This window comes from Indicator indicator, chromosome 10 (assembly GCF_027791375.1).
Source record: "Indicator indicator isolate 239-I01 chromosome 10, UM_Iind_1.1, whole genome shotgun sequence".
Lineage (NCBI taxonomy): Eukaryota > Metazoa > Chordata > Aves > Piciformes > Indicatoridae > Indicator > Indicator indicator.
The window spans coordinates 9918306-9939563 of NC_072019.1; the positions used below are offsets into that span (position 1 = coordinate 9918306).

General features: G+C 40.5%; 2 protein-coding genes across 2 annotated transcripts; one reads left to right on the forward strand and one right to left on the reverse strand.

Annotated features, from left to right (window-relative positions):
- Positions 1-10762: 10762 nt before the first annotated feature.
- Positions 10763-16644, forward strand: RPF1 (ribosome production factor 1 homolog). The gene is made up of 9 exons (XM_054384189.1): positions 10763-10924; positions 11025-11081; positions 12225-12305; positions 12704-12799; positions 13514-13667; positions 14168-14250; positions 15067-15248; positions 15329-15455; positions 16280-16644. The coding sequence occupies exons 1-9, from the start codon at positions 10763-10765 to the stop codon at positions 16319-16321; spliced, it is 984 nt and encodes a 327-aa protein (XP_054240164.1). The 3' UTR covers positions 16322-16644.
- Positions 16645-16920: 276 nt separating this feature from the next.
- Positions 16921-20820, reverse strand: GNG5 (G protein subunit gamma 5). Its single transcript, XM_054384144.1, has 3 exons — positions 20680-20820; positions 19582-19737; positions 16921-17613 (listed from the first exon to the last, which is right to left on the reverse strand). Exons 1-2 carry the CDS (start codon positions 20758-20760, stop codon positions 19612-19614), a joined length of 207 nt encoding a protein of 68 aa, XP_054240119.1. The 5' UTR covers positions 20761-20820; the 3' UTR covers positions 16921-17613; positions 19582-19611.
- Between the last annotated feature and the right edge of the window lie 438 nt (positions 20821-21258).

Here is a 21258-nt window from a genome sequence, read left to right on the forward strand (position 1 = left end):
TAACTTGTGTGCAGGACCTAAAGCAGTTTTTGTTAGGATCTCCAACACCATCCCTCCATCTCTCAATATTTCTGTGGCTGGAATCATATCGACAGTATCAACCCTGAAGGTTGCCTAACAAGATAATGATGTAAACCTTAGGGATGAAGGTGGAAGTGCTGATAGGACAACACCCACCACCACCATACAGTAAGAAATAATTGAGATAAGGTGAGGCTGCAGTCAAACATGAAACATTAAAAATACTGTTTATTAACAATCATAGAACTAATTACATTGAATTAATATAAACCCTGACATGACCTGTGTGATTTTCTAGTCTGACTTCCGGTATAATGGAGAGCATGTTTCCTTGAACTAATTCCTTTATATCATTTTAGGGGGAAACATCTCATCTTGATACAAATATCAACACAAAAGTTACCACAATTCTTGGTAAATGCCTAATTATGGGTAACACTCAATAGCTAATTATGAGTAACTATAAATTAAGATTGCAGGTTGTGGATCTTTGTCTGCCAGAGCTAAGTCATGTATTTTTAAATGGATATTTACTACATGGAAAGGTACATAAAAGGCCCCCATTAACTTCCTCTTTGATAAGTTTAATAGGTGGAACTCCTTGAGTCCCATGTTAGGACAGTATCCCAATCCTTTAATCATGTCTCATGTGTGTTCTGTGAAATCCCTCCAACTTTTCTTCCCTCTTTTTGAATTTAGAACACAAACACCAGTTCAAGAGAGACAGAGAACTGCTGGACATAATCCAATGGAGAGACTAAGGGACTTGAGCATCTCCCCTATGAAGAGAGACTGAGAGCCCTGGGGCTATTTAGTCTTGAGAAGAGAAGACTGAGAGGGGATCTGATCAATGTCTATAAATATCTGAGGAGTGGGTGTCAAGTGGAGGGGGCCAGGCTCTTTTCAGTGGTTCACAGTGATAGGACAAGGAACAATGGGTTCAAACTAGAACATGGAAGATTTCACCTCAACATGAGGAGAAACTTCTTTACAGTGAGGGTGACAGAGCACTGGAACAGGCAACCCCAGGCAGGTTGTGGAGTCTCCTTCTCTGGAGACTTTCAAAACCCACCTGGATGCATTCCTGTGCAGACTACCCTAAGTGATCCTGCTCTGGCAGGGGGTTGGACCTGATGATCTCTTGAGGTCCCCTCCAACCTCTGATATACTGTGATACTGTGATTCCAATTTGCTTTACATCAGTGACGGATACAGAGGCAGTGTATTTTTCTCAATATTTACTTGCTTGGCCAATCAAGAGTTAGATTCCCTAATCTAGTCACCATGTCAGAGAAGTAGTGATTGTGGTCTAGTAGTCTCCAACTCTTCTTCAGTGACTCTGCTTCCCAGGAGAGGACTCCCTGTGAGATTTGCTCAGCCCTTGTTCTTCTTTCTAGGATATATGCTATGCTTATTGATCCATATAAGGCTTTCACACTCATTTTTGAGAAGAATATGGCACAAAAGGACTTATCAGAAGCTACCAGGAAGCATTTTTGAAGAAGGAAGATGAAGACAGGACAGGTCTCTTGAATCCCATACTGGCATTAGTATTGTACATTTGGAGTTGAATTGCAGAGGCCATGACCAGATGCATTGTCAGCTGATGGATACAATCCCAGTACCAGTATGAATGGTGTCATTTCTTTTCAGATGCACTTAAAACTCTGTTGGTGAAATAAAAAAAAAGAGGCTTGATCTTTTAGCTTGACTCTCTCCTGCCAAAGGTAACCGTGTCATAACGCATCTTTCATCACTAATCCCACACAAATTTAGGAAATAAAATATTTTCCCAAGCAGGAGGAAAATGTGATCAAATTGGAAATACAGACAAAGGAAAATACTACCTTAGCTAAATCTTCTTCATCATCTCGTATGGCAACTTTTACTGAAACAGTGCTTTTGATTCTATCTTCTCTCTCCTAATGCAAGGAAGAGATAGTCTTCAGCATCAGCCTGTGTTGCATAGAGCACCAAACTTGCTGAACCATGCAGACCAAGCAAAAGAGCTACAGTAATAAAAGATCCCTACAGTCATAAAAGATGTAGCTTAAGATCAGGTTTCATTATGAGTTTCTTTCCTTCGTTCAAACCCTGCGCGCTACACAAGCTTTGCTTTGATAAGCTTCTACTGTAAAATGTTACAGAAGAGGCTGAAATCTAGGGCAGAGCTAGGGACAGTTCTTGGGAAGCTCTCTGGATTTCCTGGAGGGCAAGGTGTGGCTCTGTACGTGGGAGGTAAACGCCAGTGATTTTCTGTTACTAGTAATTAGGTGCAGCTTGAGTTTCATTAATAAGAGCTACATATGCATACTGGAAAAAAAGAGTTTATCTGACACTGAGGTTATTACATGTTGCCAGCTAAGTGTCTTGCAATGTTCATTACCTTTGTTATTTTGTGATTAGCATTTATAAATATCCAAAAGCATGTTTGTATTTTATCAACATATAAGAAAAAAGTTCTGACACTGAGAGTTTATAATATAAAAGAGAAGGAAATCTCCTGGTAAATCTCCAAGTTATCCCACCAATCTGTCTAATACTTTGAAACTACTTCTTGCATTAGCATTTGGTTTTACTAGCTTTGGTCACTTTGTTTTTTATGTTGGTTCTGATCACTACCAAATACAGAATTAAGGGTTCCAGAAGATTATCCTGAGGTGAACACCCAGCATGGAAATATCAGTCTTAAAGGATCTGATAGACCAATAAAGAAAGGAAACACAGTCTTATCAGGGGAAAGGTGCTGGGTAGCCTTAAATAAAAGAGATTCTGCAATTCTAGTGACTTAGTAAATAAAGCTTAGCAATACAAACAGGAAAAAAAGCCATTCATTGCTCTCTAACCACATGCTATCTGAATATGATGGCAAATATTCTGAAATAATTTTAGAATATTTTTTAAAGTTTCCTTTTTTTCTTGCTCCATTTTGATGTTTCATAGCATCACAGATGCCAGAAGAAAGCACTACGATTCTCCAATCTGACCTTTTGCACAGTAGAGGTGACAATTAGATCAATGATGTCTATACAATTTCAGGTGGAGCTAGAATACTTTTTTTGGAAAAAAAAAAAACACCTTCTTGATCTTCTTGTTTTAAAGATTTCAGCTGACAGGAAATACTTCACAGGACTATGTATCTAATTTCCCCACCCTCCCCCCCCCCCCCCCCCCCCCCGACCCAAGGCTTAGTTAATCTAACTATTTGGTTTGGTTTGGTTTGGTTTTGGTTTTAATCAAAAAATCTCTCTTAGGTCAGCTTTCAAACACTACATTTTTTAAAAGATTTGTCTCCTAAACTGAAGATTTCTATGAATACAATTATTCTCTTTTTTTATGTAGTGCCAGGTAAGATGGCCCTTATGTGATTCATAGATGAGTAATGAGACTAAGCTTTTTAAGTCTCTTCTGCAAGAAAGGTTTCTAGATCCCAGATCAACCATATAGCTCTGCTTCACCAGTTTCTCAATTTTTGTCTAGGTACCTGGCCAAGACATGGCAGTATGCTCCACCAGTGGAATCCCAATTGCTACAGCGTGCTCCTCACATTTATCCACCAGGACAGCATTTTTGTGTGCTCTTAATTGCTTTTCTGTATCACCACTTTTTGTACTGCAGTCCTTCAGGTAAGTGATCTACATTTTTCTTTCCTACAAATACTAGCCAGCACTTAGCTATATTAAAATGTGCATCACTCAAGTTAGCTCATCTTACCACAGATTCTGGTAAAACTGTGGAATACATCCTTATCACCTACCACTTCACAACTTCTGTTTCTTATGCAAATATTATTGTACAAATTTGTACACTAACTAATATGTGTTACTAGCCATTTATAAATACTAATGACTTATTAATAATGCCAAGCAGAAAAAGATCCTAATTTTTTCTCAGTTTAAAATGTAAAATATCTATTAAGAGCTAAAGAGGAACATAGCCAGACACTGAAATGTATTAAACTAGAATTTTTAAGCAATAAACTTTGACTAAGTGTTGATAACATGTGTGCTGTTACCATGGAGTTAAGAGTGATCTTCAAGGTGAACATCAATTTCGTTTGAGGTATTTTACTCTGTTACAGAATAGTTACCTTATTTTTATACTAACACCTACAGATTACATTGCAATAATTTTCAACAAGGAGAAAATTCTTAAGATATCTGTGGGCAACCTGCAAGCAGAAAAAGAAGCAAAATGATTTGCCACACCAAGTTCTATATATTTCAGAGAAATTGTTCCACTGCAGCATAAATGTGTCTTAATATAAGGTAACAAGGAGTCAATAAATAAAATGAAAACATAAGGTAGCATATTCAGAAAAATATCTCGATAGAAATGAGCCATGCTCTAATGATGGATAAACTCTTTTTCAGTATGTGAAGGAATGTTTTATAAAGGTAGCCCAAGCTATGGGTAATTGCCACCAGCAGAAAGATACCAGCATAACTTCCTACGAAGAGGTCCACACACATCCCAAAAGCACAGGATTTCTCCATACACACAAAGCTGGTGAAACATTGCCATTGACTGCCTTCCCTTTTGCAGGACAATTCTTTAGAAAAGGATAGCAATCTCCAGAAGCAGCAAAACAAATTCAGCAAAATACCAGGTTGGAAACAGCAGATGTTTCTTCAGTACTTTGCAATGTACCCATTGGATAAACTTCTCAAAAAGTCTAAATCTATCAAGTGATAATTTTCTTGGGCATACAATTTCTCTTTTGGGAAGTATTCCAGTTTTCTGCTCTAGGCACTTGAACCTCCAGCAAACTTTTTTTTCCCCCCATACAATTAATGTATTATCTAGTAGATTTAATCTACTTTTTTTTAAACATGCAATTAATGTATTATCTAGTAGTTTTAATCTACTAACTAGCCAGAAGTGCTGAGACTTGTAGTGACACCCAGTATTCATCAGGCTCATCTGTCAAGATTAAGATAATGGCCAGCTAAGCCATCCTGATAGGTCCTTTGGGAAGGAATTATTGTAATGTCAGTTATAACTATATGTTTAAGATTGTGTTGACATCCATATGTACAGTAGCTGTAAAGCACCTTTTTTTAACTCTAATGGGGTTTAAAACTGGACATTCACATGTAGCTGACTGTGGAATTTCCATAATTTTTGAGTCAAACATCTGCAAAGGTTGTTTTGCAAGAATACAGCAAAAATAACCTTTCAAAAATGCTCTCCTTTACTTAATTTTTCCCTAGGCTGTTTAAGTTTTGCTGTCTCAGATTTTTTTCTCACATGGACAGACATACATGTTCTGAGATGTCAGACCATTTAAATGCATCAGTAGTCAGTGCTCTTCACACAGTACAGCCAGAGGGTTACACTAAGTTGAATTGCTTCAACTTAAAGAAGGGCAGGATGGAAGAGTCAGGGAACTACATGTTTTTCAGCTTCACCTTCATTCCCTGGATGATCATGGAGCAAATACTCCTAGAAGACATTTCCAGTCAACTGAGAGACATAAAGGTAGATGAGTGTACTGTGGCTCTACCAAGGGCAAACCTTTGATAGAAAGACTGGCCCAGCAAAGGAAAAGCAGTGCATGCTGTTGACTTTAGGGAGGCCTTCAGCATGGTCTCCCACAGTACCCTTACAGTCACATTGGTGAAATATGGAGTGGAAAAATGTATCACAAAGTGGATGGATAATCAGCTGCCCTGTGGAGTACGATGGGTGTTGATGAGCAGTACAAGGTCCCCTAAAAAGGTGGCTAGTAACTAGTGGTGCTCCTCAGGGATCCATACAAGACCCAAAACGCCTAATGTCCTTATTAATGACTTAGAGGAGGTAACAGACTGGAATCTGGTAACTAGAATGATCCTGAGCATAGTGAAGTTAATTTGGGAACCTGATTGAACATACTTGCAGTTTGAACATATGGTGCTAAATATTCTCAAAACATCCAGCTTTGGGGGTTTTACATTGAGCATTCTGTATTCACAGATACATTTGATAAATTTTGGTTTGACAAACGTTTCATTATTCTGTCTGTCTAATGGCCATAATACCTTTTTTCCAATAAGCACCTTAATGTTTGCACACAGCTCAGATACTGTAAGAGGAGTAACTCAGAAAAGGATATGAAAATAACTTTCCTGTGGAGATATGGGATGACAACAGGCATTGGGAGCACACAGTAAGATTGTGTTCATCCTGAAATGTTAAGTAATACTCAAATTTATTGAGCAAGATCCCTATTTTTTCCCATTACAGAGACTGCCCTAGGTGACTGAAAATGTGGGAACTAAAGAATGTAAACAAGATCCACTAAGGAATGCAAGCCTGTAAGCCCCAAAAGATGATCTTGAAAAATACCCACAATTCCTGCATAGGCACCTTGTAATTTTACTTCACTCCCCTACATAATGCTCCCTTAGAGAAACAGCTCTGGGAACAGTCTGGAAAGAGCTAAGCAGTTTAGCACTGATTTCGTGCTTACGCCTGGCTGGATGAACAAGAGGCTTTTCTACAGCAGAGATCCCAGATGGCTTGGTACAATAACACGTGGCAAGCATCACAGGCTTAAGCTCTCTACAAAATACAATGCAGGCTTTCTCTCAAAAAGTGACAGTATAGATGTCTGTCTTTCATGTGACAGAATATTGTGGTGGGCCCATGCTCAAATGCCAGCTCAAACACAGATCCCCACCACCACCACAGCAAGCATCTCCCACTGCTCTCAGTATTCCACCCTGGTGAGTTCACAATCACTGTGCAAAAAGCCCAACAGAGTATCAGGCCAGGAGTGTAAAAGGAACCAAACTCTTTAGCCCAGTGGTGAGGGCACACACCTGGAGACTGAACCTGGTTACAGTCTATTCTCTACAGCTTGTTTCTGCTTTGCTGTTTAACTATAGCGAGAATACTGAGACCTGGCCATAGTCCTTCCTTTCAGGGAGAGAGTGCCCCAGCCAGTAGCTATTTGGTCCAGCATTGTCTGTATCTTATTCTGCATGCAGCAATAGCTTCAGTTGGAAGAATGAAGGCAGCTCTCACCTCTGAAGAAACTGTAGGCTTGTGGCTTCAGTGTTCCATTGAAAGCAAAGATGAAACTCTCAAGAGGCTGAGACTCCTGTCTTCTGTGTCAAATGTAAGTAACTTTCGAACTACCAGTTAAGGAAAGCTATCATCATCAACTTTGCTACACAGTCAATGCTCTTAGACAGTCCCTGAGAATGCCTACCAGAGAGGCTGCAAGCAAGAGTGTGAAGAATGTCTTATTTTGAGGGTCCTGGTGAGGCTCAGGTATGACCAATGCTGTACTAACTGCTCTGCAACCTCACGGGTGAGATACTTACAGGTATAATAAAACACAGATCTTTGAGGTACAACTTCATTGTCCACTCAGCACCATAAAGGGATGGGAGAACTAGCTCTGAATGCAAGAACAAGAAGAGTACACTTGTCTTATTTCAGCAGTCTGCTTCTGACAGCACTCCTGGGCAGCTGAAAAAAGGATGCCTGCTGCAACATCATATAATCACACTGCAAGGCCCCAAATTGTATTTCTGCTCTGCATTTCCTTGTGCTTTTTAAATGGATAAGCCTCTCTCATTTAGCTTGACTACCAGTACACAGCACTAACTTCAACAGTTTAGACATATTCGCCACCACCAACAGAAACTTCAGAGGGCTGAGGGGTCCTGCAGAAAGTTTTGAGTCCCATAAATGTGGAGTTCAGCAAAGACAGCCTTTCTTCTTAAGCCACCTCACTTCTTATCATGTTTTGTTGTGACCTCATGTTCTTTTATTTTCTCTCTCCTCACCAGTTTTAGATCCACATAAATACTGTTTCCAACTGTATGACTTGGGGGATTTTTTTCCTAGAGGGAAATCAGTCACTTCTCCTTTGTCATATACTCTACTAACCCACCAAGAATCCTAAAAAACTGAGACATTGCTTTGCAGAAACTGCTTGTGGATCTTGTCATCTTCAAATTACTATTGTCAATTGCTGGATATCTGTTTTAACAACAACCACAAAGAATTCTGGCACACTGATTCCAAGGGGAACTGATTTGCAGTATTAACAAGCCAATATAACTATAGTTAAATGAATCCATTTAAAGAACATATACAACCACTCCTTGTTTTATTTTTCAAGTGAAACAGTATTGTGTAGGAAGAAAGAAAGAAGCCTGGAAGGCATGTCTGTCTTCCAACATAGACAATGCCTTGTTTGGTTTGGAGCACTGCATTTTCAGTGTAATGAATATTGAACACAATATGTCGTCTCTACCTTGAGGTAAGGAAACTAAGAAAAACAAAACAGGAAAATAGCAAAATGTTTGGTTTCAAATATTAAAAAAACCTCAAACCAACAGTTCCCTTTCTACAAACTTCTTGTACCCATATGCACCTTACCCTCTTCTCATCTCCTTCCACAAATATTTTCTAAGCTAATTTCCTTTCCCTGGGTGAACTTCTGTCCCTCTCAATAACAAAATATTTTTCAATCGTTTAAAATGACAGAAAAGCAAAAACCTCCAGTGCTCCAGCGCTCTATTGAGACAATTCAAAATGATGCTTCCACTCCCACAGCTGGGTTAGTGGTAATTTACATAAAGGGTTCCTCTGGTTTCCTTAGTACTGACATGGAAAATATGTCTTCATTCATTACTTTCCACTGCAGATCTTACTCTTTGGTTCATACTAATCAAAGTTGTTGGTGTTTTCTGTTTGGTTTTGTTGTTGCTGATTTGAGCTTTGTTTTTAGTTGCATTTTGTTTGTATTTTGTGTTGTTGGTTTGGTCTGGTTTTTAACCAAGCAGCTTCTTCCAAAAGACGGTTTTCTGACAATGCAACCTTAGTTGAGGTGGGGGGGGGAAGAGTATCCTGTTAAAATGCACAGAAGAGTTCATAGTTAAAATAAGCAAAAGACCCTGGACTCTGCCCTATGGAGAAACTATTCATACACTTAGCAATTGGGTCTTCTATTGAAGTTATAATTGCACCTTATTAGTGATCTTATTTTTCTGACACCCACAATGGGATTCTGGTGTCCTTTTATTGTCCTTCCCCTGCCCTGGGAAGTTCTCATATTATTATGTATCATTATTTTGTTCCTGTGAGTGCTCAGAAGAAAAATCTTTGAATAGTATTAGGGGTTGTCTTTCCTCTTGCTGGAAGGGAGGATGATAATGTGGGTTTTTTGGACACATGTAAGCACTCACTGAGCTTCACACAATTATGCCGCGTATCAGTTTGCAGTCATACCAACAAAAAACACCACTGCAAACTGGAACTGCAAATAACTTAGAACACCCTACTAGTTCTGCCAACAGCAGTGATGAAAATCTCTGCTAATGACTTGCAATCTTGGATATTTGAATCAGCTAGTGTGATAAAGTAACAGAAAGTCCTTGGTTAGCATATTCTCAACTAAATCCTCCAAACCTTAATTACCATGGAAACCACTTATCCTTACGGCACTGTGGATAGCTGAAGTATTTTCTTTGACAAAGATGGGAGTGAGGCCAGAAAAATATGGGTATGTGCACAATGAGGCCTTTTATCTTTCAGTTACATCTGTGTTAAGCAGAAATAACTTCAGTGAAGCAGGATGAGTTAAGAGGAGTTAAAGTAGTTTATAGGACAGAAGTATGCTTGAGACTTTGTCTAATTCAGGCTATTTCTAGATCGTTTTCTATTATCTTTATGTTCATATTAACAGATTTTTTACTTTTCTAGTAAAATAAACTTAGTAATGCAAAACAGTATTTGTACTTCCCACAACTTAAGTCACTGTGAGAAATCTGAAGCCTGGAGGAGACTTAGTGGGGATCTCATTAATGCTTCTAAGGATCTAAAAAACAAGTGCCAGGAGGCTGGAGCCAGACTCCTCTCAGTGGTGTCCAGAGACAGGACATGGGGCAGCGGACACAAACTGGAATACAGAAGAGTCTATGTAAACATTATGCAAAAAATCTCCACTTCGAGGGTGGCAGAGCACTGGAACAGGCTGCCAGTAGATGTTGTGGATTTTCCCATCTCTGGAGGCATTCAAACCTGCCAAGTTCCTGATGATGAGTTCCTGAATGATTTACTCTAAATAGTCCTGCTCTAAGCAAGGGTGCTGGACTAGATGACCTTCAGAAGTCCCTCCTAACCCCTACCACTCTATGGTTACGTGTGAGTCTATGAATGTGAAATGTGTGAACACACTACTGGATCATGATGTTACCATCAAAAATGCAGATCCACTGGTGTGTCATCTTTGCTTAACATTTCCCTTTTTGATAGCTAATCCTGATTATAAAACCTACTGTAGTGATTATATAATCTCCTTTTATCTCAAGGTTTGTCGCCTGCTGAGCAACTCGCTTGGTGGTTTTGCAGGTCCCTGCAGTGAAGCAACAGACTCTGCAACAGCCTGAGTTCAGCCTGTGCGCGGTCACGGCCAGAGGGTGACGGGGCTGGGCCCCGCTGTGACTCGTACAACGTCCGTCACCACGGCCCAGCCGCATCTCCCCGGCGCTCCGCGCACGGCCTCACGCGCCTTTCCCAACGTGCCTTCGCGCAGCGGATCAGCCGGCACCGCCCACAACCTCTCCTCAGACCCGCCCAGCGCGCCGCGCCCAGCGGCTGCCCGGACCCCTGCGCGCGTGCGCGCGCGCGCGACGGGAGCCCGTGCTTCCGGCCGGCGCAGCGCGTGCTTCCCCGGCGGGCGGGGGCAAAGGTCAGAGGTGAGGGGTCAGCTCCTGGCGGCGGCAGCAGCGGCAGCAGCATGGCGGGTGACGGCAGCGATCGGCGGGGCTCTGCGGCGGAGGATGGGGGGCAGCCGGCCCAGGAACGGGTTCTCTTTCCACCGACTTTCAGCGTTTCCGAGATCAAAAACAAGCAACGGCGGCACTTCATGTTCCTTCGCTGGAAGCAGCAGCAGAGGAAGGTGGGGAAAGGCCCAGCGCGGTGAGCGTTACCGCGGGGCGGAGGGAAGCCCCAGTCGGGCAGCGGGTCTGGCTAACGGGTTGCTCTCCCTTTTCCACTAGGAGAAACTCGCCGCCAAGAAGAAGCGAAGAAAGGAGCGAGAAGCCCTTGGGGACAAAGTAAGGGCTCCAGCTGCAGCGTGCTGCGGCCCCGTGTCGTGGCGAGGCAGTTCCTATTGAAGGGACGTGGTGCTCCGCTGCGAACAGGGGAGAGTTCGCCTTGGTGATGGTTCTTCAGCTCAGTCTTGTGCTGGAGATTCCTCAGTTTTGTGAGTGAAACAGACTTAGTGAAGTGGAGCAGTGACCTCGGTGCTGGGTGGCCGTGGTGACACTGTTGTGTAAACGGAGGCAGCAAACAGCTGAGCTTAGAAACGTTGTTGGTACTGCTTTAAACGATGCTGTAGTCAAGCAGGGTGAGTTTTAAGCTAATAATGCCAAGGTACTGATGTTATTAGGAATGAAACACTAATAAGTAATTTCTCTGTAAATTAAAACAATCAGATCTCACCAAACCCTGCCCAAGGCAGTTGTCTGCTTGTTTGTAAGCCGAGGCAAGAACAAGGGGTTTGCTTCTTTTTCTGAACTATTGAAAAGTCTATTGACAGTTGAGGACAGTCAGTTGTGAGTTGCCATGGAATCATAATCTTACAAGAGTAGTGTAATTGAACAGGGTAAACATTATAAGCTTTTTTCTGCCATGGAAGAAAAGTGGATAGAAAGTTACCATTTTTTTGTTCGGTTGGTTTCGGTTTGGAATGCTATTTCTTAGTTAGACTGAAATAACCAATGTCACTGTTCTAGAGATGCTTATCCGTAGAAAATAAGGGGTAATGGGTACAAGTTGCTCCTAGGAAGATTCTGAATGGAATCTAGAAGAAAATTTTTCACCATGAGAACAGTTAGACATCGGAATTATCTCCTAGGAGAAGTAGTGGGTTCCCCCACAGTGGACAGTTTTAAGACTCAGCTTGACAGGTTGCTGGGCCATCTCATTTAAACTACACTATCACCTAGAAAAGTTAGATAAGATGATCCTTGGGGTCCCTTCCAACCTGGCAATTCTGTGATTCTACGGTCTGTAGTGTCTCAATAATCATATGTATTTTTAATCAAGGTGATGTATCTTCTTTTTTAGAAGCTGTTATAAAATAAATAATACTTCTGTGTAGGAACATACACAGTGTCGAGGCAGTACAAATGTGGTTTTTTGTAGTACACTTTAGTTACATGAATGTGTTATACTAATAAATCTATTTATTTTAGGCACCTCCAAAACCCGTACCAAAGACGATTGAAAATCAGAGAGTGTATGATGAAACTACTGTAGATCCCAATGATGATGAGGTAACTGCTTAATTTCTGCATGTGCTATATAGGTTAACCTTTTTTTTTTTCTCCCAAAGGAGGGACACAAAATGGATTGATGAAGCTTAATGTTCACCACTCTCCTGTTAAGGTGTTGATGCATTACTTTTTACACATGATAGGTTCACTAAGTTACTTTTTCATTATGTTCATTAGGTAATTGTCATTTGAATTTACTGTTGTTGATAGTAGGACCTGCTGATGTTTTTCACTAGATTATTAAAAATATGAAAACCATATGCTTTTTGATAATTTTAGCATAGATTTTGTGAATGGACCTTCTTCCTACTAAATTTAATCAAAATTTAGATCAGATTGAACAGTTGTTCTACAGTTATTTTGTATATGGTGGATTAACAAGACTTCTGTTCTTCCAGGTTGCTTTTGATGAAGCAACTGATGAATTTGCACCATACTTCAACAGGCAGACAGTTCCCAAGATTCTCATTACAACATCAGACAGACCTCGTGGGGTATGCATGTTTTACCTGGAGAGTTCTAAGCAATCAACTGGTTATGAGATACCATGATTTTCATACTCTGATTGGTAAAGTAAAGCTGAAAATAGTAGATTTCAGAGGGCTTTTTTCAGCTGTTTTATTTAGCAACTGTCAATGAACTTGTACATGTATGTAATCTGTTAGTTTCTCCAGCAGTTTCCTTCCTTCTTAAAAAACAACCTCATGTGTATGTTCCTGTGTTGAAATGGTCTGCATTACCTAACTGGGGACATTATTGACGTTTGTGAAATTCATAAAAGAAAGTGGGTTTAGAGAATAGAAAAAGTGCCTCTCATAACTGTTTACCTGGAAACTCAGACATTAGTACCTGAAATAATAGTTGTATTTTGAAATGTTACAAAATTCTTGTAAATTATTGTCTTTAATAACTAAAGGAGTTTTGAGGTTATGCTTTTTTGATTTTCCTGCTTTTCTCTGATTGAGGGAGGAGAAAGCATCCTTTAAAAAAAAAAAGTAAGAAAAGTCCTTGGTCTGCTGCAGTCTTTACTGTAAATATTTTTTCCCCACTGACTGAAGTAATTTAATAGATTATTTTTAAATCTTTATAGAGATACGGGAATTAATGTCTCACGAGGGAAGGCGGTTGGAAGGAGCAATCCTCCATTCCCCAGGTACTTGAATTTGGCACTGTATTTACCACATTACAATTTAACACCTGTTTTGCAGAGAACAGTAAGATTCTGTGAACAACTGTCTACTGTTATACCTAACTCACATGTCTACTATCGAAGGGGACTGGCTTTGAAAAGGATTATTCCACAGTGTATTGCAAGGGACTTCACAGATTTAATCGTCATTAATGAAGATCGCAAAATACCAAGTATCCTTTTGTGCATTTGTTAAAGTAGATGCACTAATTCTGTGCCTATTAGGGAAAGAAAAGAATTCTTTAGTGTGCATCAAAGTGTGTATTCTGGAATTTTTTCTTTTGCTGTGCAGCTTACAGTGTAGCTAGGGGATTAAAAATCACTGTGCCAGCTGGAGTATCTGATGGATAATGGAGCTTGGCTTTGCATTGATAAACATTGTTATTGTTTCAGTAAATGTAACAGTTTGATTAATTAACAAGTTTTTCTGACCAGGAAGTTTTGCTGCCTGGATCAAACATTACTAATTAGTAAAGGAGAAAGCAATAGACTATAACTCATTAGGTATTGAAACAAAACAGTTGACATACTTCAGCATACTAGGTAACTAGTTTATGAATGTGTGTAGACTATGGATAGAATACTGTACTAGAATATTGCACTTTCTTGCAAAAAAAGTGTTCCTTCATAAATACCAAATTTTACCAGCCTTTTTTTTTAACTCTCTGAACAGATGGTCTTGTATTAAGTCATCTGCCTGATGGTCCAACAGCTCATTTTAGAATGAGTAGTGTCCGTTTGCGTAAAGAAATAAAGGTGAGGCTCCAACAGTTTTTAAATGGCTAGTGTGTTATCTAATGGTAAATAGATTCAGTCTGCTTGATCTGTCAGAACTGGTTGTATGCTTCAGCTGATCTTGTGCTTTTTTATAAGCCAAGAGGAGGACAAGAAGCAGTATAATCTACTTCCATAAGCAGTGTATTTCCATTCATAGTTATTGCCAAATTTAAGTGCCAAGTATTTTTATAGTTGTGCTAGTAAATAACAGCTGAGAACCTACATCAATAGGGAATACCCAGTATATAATATAGTATACACACCATAGATCAAAAGCAGTTTCAAAGATTTCAGTAGATGTAGTTCCTAGTCTTGAATAAAACCTCATTTTCCTAAGTCTTTCAGCCCTGTAACCTCTTTTATAGTAAGTATTGCTTACCTAGCCCTAAATATTTGCAGTAAAATGTTTTCTTCGCTTTTGAAATAAGTAATGTTTAAACTTTATCTGTTCTTATTAAAGAGGAATCCCATATATTCTTACTTCATAGTAAGAGAGGAGACTCCATTTATTTGCTGTAATGATTGGTACCAGAAATGGAAGTTGGTGCAGGAGAGAGGAAATGTAAAATTATTTGTTCATTCAGTTTATGCTGTCAAACCAAAGATCCTTATGTTACCAGCTGCTCTTTTACTTATATACAAACTTGCCTGAAAAAATTATGGAATGTTAGCAGCAGTCTTACAAGAACCTGGCCCTAGTTGTCTTCCCCCTGTTATGTGAAGCACTTCTTTGATAGTAGATTAAAATCCTGTTGCATTTTATCTGTTCTTTGCACTCTAATACTTTCATTTCAGCGAAAAGGGAAGGAGCCCACAGAACATGCACCTGAAGTAATCCTGAATAATTTTACAACGCGACTTGGCCATTCTGTTGGTCGCATGTTTGCTTCTCTCTTCCCACATGATCCTCAGTTCATTGGAAGACAAGTAGCTACCTTTCACAACCAGCGAGACTACATCTTTTTCAGATTCCACAGGTGATGTTTTACACAAAACTCACAAATGAGGGAATGTTCCTGTAACTTACTTCCTAATTTATTTATTTTTTTCCCCAAAGATATATCTTCAAGAGTGAAAAGAAAGTGGGAATTCAAGAACTTGGGCCACGTTTTACATTAAAGCTGAGGTCTCTTCAAAAAGGAACTTTTGATTCCAAATTTGGAGAATATGAATGGATTCATAAGGTATGTCTTAAGTAATGAGAATAGTCCTGCTTGGAAGGGAGAGTAAATCTGACATGAAACATAACCACAAATCTTAGCCTAAAAATCAGTATAAATGCAGCTTTCAATACGTAAGTATTTTACTGAAATATTTAGAGGTGTATTTTGAGAAATATGCAGAGTAGAAACATTCTGCTACTTTGCAAGTCAAAAATAACAAGGATGACAAGTATCAATATACCAAAATTACATATGTGCAGAATGTAATTTCTGTAACATACACAGATAGAAGCAGATGTGAAAAGTATTCCCCTGGTATGAGCTATTATTGGAAGCCTAGTAACTTGATTAGGGATATTTTGTGCAAGGTGAGTGCAGGAATCATAATGCGTAAGTCACTAAGCTATTTTCTTAAATGGCACTTCTTAATAGTGAAAGGAGAGTAACACTGACAACCTCTGCACTCTTCAAGTGAAATTGAAGTATTACTCTAGGCAATGATAAATCAGTTTTCCAGTCATTTCTACTGTGGAACTGTGGTTGATTGGGCAAGTATCCCAAGTTACATCAGAAGTAAAATGCTAACACTCCTGGTGTAATGCATGAAGTGAGTAACCTTGTTTGTTTTAAAGACATTTTGCTGTCAGGGGACAGAGTAATTACATGTGTTTTTCAGTTCTAACTTGCTCATCTCCAATTCTTCTTTATTGTTAGACTAGAGAAGCTGACTATATTGTAACTATGACACATTTGACTGCCTACCCTACTTTAAACTGGGGTGGTCAACCTAGTTTGTATCTTGTTACATAAATTCGCTGGTTAATAATTTCTCTTTTAAATTTCAGCGCCGAGAAATGGACACAAGTAGAAGAAAATTCCACTTATGAGGGGTAGTTATCTGCCAATTGCTGCCATCCGGAAATGCAACTGCTTTGAACTGTGGATTATCTCAGCCTCCCAACTAATGATAATACTGAACAGTATCTGGCAGCAGAAAGACAAATGCAAACATGAAAACTTTATACAGGAGCACATGAAGTAGGATGTGTATTTCTTGCTGTTTGTAGCTAAATGTGACACAACAAGAACCATGACTCTTTTTTCCAATTTAGCAGGAAAAACAATGGCAATGTCAGAGCCACCTATAATTTAGCTATTGCTGAAGACCTGCATGACTGCTGTTGTGCTGTAGAGATAAGTATTTGCAACATTAAAGACAATAAATATTTTGGTTAAATATATTTTCAAAATAAAGTATTTCTAGTTATACAGCTTTTTTTCTTTAGGCAGCTGAGCCCACACATCCTCTATTAACTAAAACATAATTTTGAACCTTTTTCTAACTTACAGTATGCTGTTCCCTGATAGTAGGGTGATGATTTTCCAAAAACAGGCATCTCTATAGAAAACATTGAGAAGGCTGTATGCAATCCAGGAAGTCTGTAGTATTTTATTTCATTAACAACTTACATAAAAATAACCATGTTGTAGAAGTTACAAAATTAATATGCTTGACTACAGGTGTTTCTTTAAATGTCCCATTTAGAAGAGGCATATACCCAAAGCAATTGATATTCTTGTATCAAAAAGAAGTAAAACACTGATAGGAAAGAATTCATAAGGTGAGCTTACAGGAAGCATGTAAAGCTATCTCATCTAACAATAATTAAGTTACTCAAGTTACTCTTTACATGATGGCTATGATGTGGGACAGCTGTATAGTTGAATTATATTTCTAATATGCTTCTAAGCATAGTGCTGATGAATTCTTGTTCTGTACAACTGTCAACTCCCAGGCAAACTTGCAGCAGCATGGAATGTTTAAAGGCAGACTCCTGTATGTGCTTTCCAGCTGCTGCAGAGGGATGCAGTAACTGGTGGGGTGTCAGCATATCCAGAAGTTAATCAACTTGGTACAGTAATTTCAGGACCAGACTAAATCAAGACACTTTTATTTTTTGCTTGGCATATAAAACTGATTCCCTTATGAAACAAGTATTGTAACTACCATACAGTTCCTTCAGAGAGGTAGATGGTAAGAGGTTTGACGACAGTAGCAATTTTACAGTTAGATTTGGCACGTTAAAGACAAGGCTTTTGTACAGACTTCAAACCAGGCTGCTCCTTGAGGCACTCTGCTCATACACACATCAGCAGCTAGGAAAAGATGCTAAAAGATCTGAAAAACAAAACCGAAGTTTAGTTAGAGTTTCTTCATTTAGCATTGATACTTTTCTCTGTCTCGGATCATGAACTTTCAGAGTAGGCCATGGATAGCCACTTAGAAAAGAAATACTCTTTTTCCACAGCTGTTTCATAAAACTCTCAGTTCATTAAACAAATTTTTAAAACCATGAAGCTATCCCCAGGGGTAAAATAAGATCATCAAAGCTGTTACAAAAGCACTGAAGCTCTCCTGGAAGCCAAACAAGTGTAGAAAAAGGCACCTGGCATCTACTTTGAAAAAGTGAGGGAATCTGTGTAACTAATTACACTTTCTCTTTGCTCCACAGAGGTGGTGCTGCCTCTGCAAACATGAACTCCATTGTCTTACAATGGAAACTCCAGGATTACAATTAAGAAATAGCCCATTTTGATGAAGTGCTTGCAAGAGTGAAGGATGAATTTCCCATGCAGGTAGTGTAACCAAAACTGCTGTTCTAATGAATTTTGCTGTCAAATCAGCAGAAACAAGTGCTCCAAAATGAGCAAGAGGGAGGGTCAGGGCTGTAATTGAGAAAGAAAATACTAAGCCTTTTATGCCCTGTATATGCACACGTGTGTGGGGGACAGAAGAAACGTTACTTCCTGACTTCCACACCCAGGAATTACCAGAGCTTAGCAAATCTCAATGAGGAACTCTCTGTGTCACTGATGAAAGTACAGTTTACTTAGCTTTTTATAGGTTACCAGTGTTTAATGCTTACAGACCTGGTTTCTTCTCTGAATTACTTTAAAGCTGAAGCTACAGTAGTGAACACGGAGTGTCCCAGAATAGTGTCTTTTAAGTAAGAACACTTAGTAAATTTCACAATAGAAGTTTAAAAGCTACAACTCTAAAGCACATTTCAGTTACAATGCTCTAATTCGTTGCTCAAATCAACAGCAAAAGTGGGTTTTGTTTGTTAAATAGTTAAGTATTGACCTCTATACTGCTACTGCTCTGGCCTTTACAGCATGAACTACTCCTTATACACAGTTTAAAGTTTAAGCAACTTGGCCTGCCTGGTGATGTAAGTCAACTGCAAAACCAGACTTATTCAAGGTTAAGACTTGCTGTAAGGTTTCTGAGGCTTGTGAACCATGGTTAACTGCATATCACGTGCTTCTAAATAACCTATTTATGCTCACATCCCCAACAGATCCAAGTCAAGGGGCAACAGGAAAGAGGGACACAATAAAATCACTCATTCTCATTTACTGTGGGCAAAATACCATGTTATTGTGACTCTAAGTGTTGGTGAGACAGTGTGGATCTAAAACCTGCCTTTCTAAATAGGTTAGCCTAAACTTATCACCAGAATTTGCAAAAAATGCCAGACTGGTAGCGCTAATGAACCTGTAAAAGTTTTAGAATGGAAATCCAAATGAGTTTTCAACTGTTCCTATTTAACTGCTACCCATGTAGTAGCTTGTTTGAGTGGCGTATGGACCAATACGATTCTTCTACTACATACTCTTTTCTTTTGGCTTAGAGGTTGTGTCCTATAGGGGATAATGCTTTTGGAGACCACCACTAACCTATTTTTGGGAGTGCTCTTTACAATTTTAACAACTGAAGTCTGCTTTATCTGCCATAATCGGGATTCACTATATATGCCGTCAGACAAGTAAATACTATGTGAGAAGAGGGAAATAATACCCTTGAATTACTGTACAACCAGGCTAGTCCAAATAGCAGCTCAGTAGTAGCTGGTACTTTGCTGGAGCAACAGAAGCTTTTGGAAGCTCTGCAACAGATAAATGCTACTCATAACACTTATGTGTCCAGTACAGAGCTACAATCAGAACAGAAGGGGCCCAAAATGGGGACCTAGACCAACACTAGCTGCAGAAGTCAGATATCTCTTACTTTGAATACAGTCTTACTTAAAGCCAGCTATTTTTAATGACAGAACAGTTTATGGGTAGTATTTCAACAACTTACCACTGAAAGATACCAAAGTAGTTTACGTAATTACAAAAATGAACAAACTTTCTGGGGTCTGAAAGGATTTGTACTTGATGATACTCCTGTCAGTAGGGGATCATGTTGTGCATTCTGCAGGCAAAACTGCTTCAAGTCTGCTGCAGCCTGAGAAACCTAGTCATAATAAAAGACATTAGAATTAACACTTTACTGAGGATGTAACTACATCAAAATTATAAACAATACTGCTAAATGATTCTGCAATACAGCTTATGTAGATTTTATGCCACAGTTTCATCATACTTTTTTGTTTCTTAAAGAAGTTATGCAATATTAGAGTAAGAATTAATTTGGAAAATTTTCACGTTAAACTTCTAAGCCTGAAGGGTGAAAGATGAGCAACATGTGGGAAAGCTACCCTTATGATGAGATGGTGTATGGGGTTCTTGGTAGGCTGTACTCCTTAGAGCAGTGAAAAAACATCTTGCTTTGCTTTAACTCTCAACTCATCAAAAAGAACAAACTTCCAAGAAGTACCATCTTCGCTGGTATCTTGTATTTGCACTTTGTTCACTTTCTCCAATAGGACAGGGCCCAGTCTCACCCCCAAAATGCAAAAGTTTAAATGCACTTAGGATGTCTTCCAGGACAGTCTCCATTTTACGTTGTCAGTGCCAGGCGAGCCAAAGCAACCTGTTGTAAATCCAACCGGAGCTGCCCTTTCCACCAGTGTGATGGGAGACGATACTCTTCAAAGAAAGAAAATGAAAGGGGAGTGCAGCACTGCTCCCGTCCCGCGGGGCAGCGCTTCGCTCAGAGAGCGGCTTCCGGGGGTCCCCGAGAGGCTGCAAGAAGCCTGAGGTTGCAGCCGGCAGGGCCACGGGAGGCGGTAGCTGCAGCGGATGGGCAACCCCGACGGAGACCCGCGGCTAGAGTGAGGGAGCGAGGTGCAGCCGCCAGGAAGGCTCGACAAGGCGGGCCAGGTGGGAGCTGGTTGCCCCGGCCTGGTCCCTGCCCCGGCGGGCGGCCTGGCCGCCTCCAAGGCACGCCACAGGGCGCGGCCCCAGGGACAGTATAATGGCGGCGCGTCCGCCCCGTCCCGGCTCCGCTTCTCACCTTCACGCGAGTCACGCTGGCTTCCAGGCGCAGCTGCTGCACCACCTTCTTCATGGCCGCCACATTGGAGGAGCCCGACATGGTGGGAGCGGCAGCGAGCACGGCAGCACGCCCAGTCCAAACTTCCCAGCGTGTCCCAAACTCTCCGGCCCTGCGGCGCCTGCGCAACCGCCGCCGCGCCCAGGGCCGGGGCCTGGGTCGTCGCCGCCGCCGCGGGGGGCGCTGCGGGGCCGCAGCAGCACCGAGCGGGCGCCAGCTCGCTGTCCTGGTTTCATCCTAGTGCTTGGGGTTCGTGGCTACGTACGCCTGGGAAGCAGGGAACCGCTTGGAAGCGCCGAAACAGTACACTCCATAAAAGGAGTCCCCAGCACAAGAAAGACATGGACCTCTTGGAGCGGGTGCAGAGAAGGCCAGTGAAGATGATCAGGGAGCTGGAGGACCTTTCCTGGGAAGGCAGGCTGAGAGCGGTGGGATTGTTCTGCCCGGAGAAGGGTCCGGGGAGACGTTATTGTGGCCCTTAAGTACTTTAGAGGGGGCTTATAAGGAAAATCAGGATAGTCTTTTTAGCAAGACCTGTTG

Coding starts and splice junctions, on each gene's coding strand:
- RPF1 (XM_054384189.1), top strand. CDS start 10,763: ATGGCGGGTGACGGCAGCGATCGGCGGGGCTCTGCGGCGGAGGATGGG. Junction 10,925..11,024: donor GGAAGCAGCAGCAGAGGAAG/GTGGGGAAAGGC, acceptor CTTTTCCACTAG/GAGAAACTCGCCGCCAAGAA. Junction 15,456..16,279: donor AATATGAATGGATTCATAAG/GTATGTCTTAAG, acceptor TTTAAATTTCAG/CGCCGAGAAATGGACACAAG.
- GNG5 (XM_054384144.1), bottom strand. CDS start 20,760: ATGTCGGGCTCCTCCAATGTGGCGGCCATGAAGAAGGTGGTGCAGCAG. Junction 19,738..20,679: donor CCAGCGTGACTCGCGTGAAG/GTGAGAAGCGGA, acceptor TATTATGACTAG/GTTTCTCAGGCTGCAGCAGA.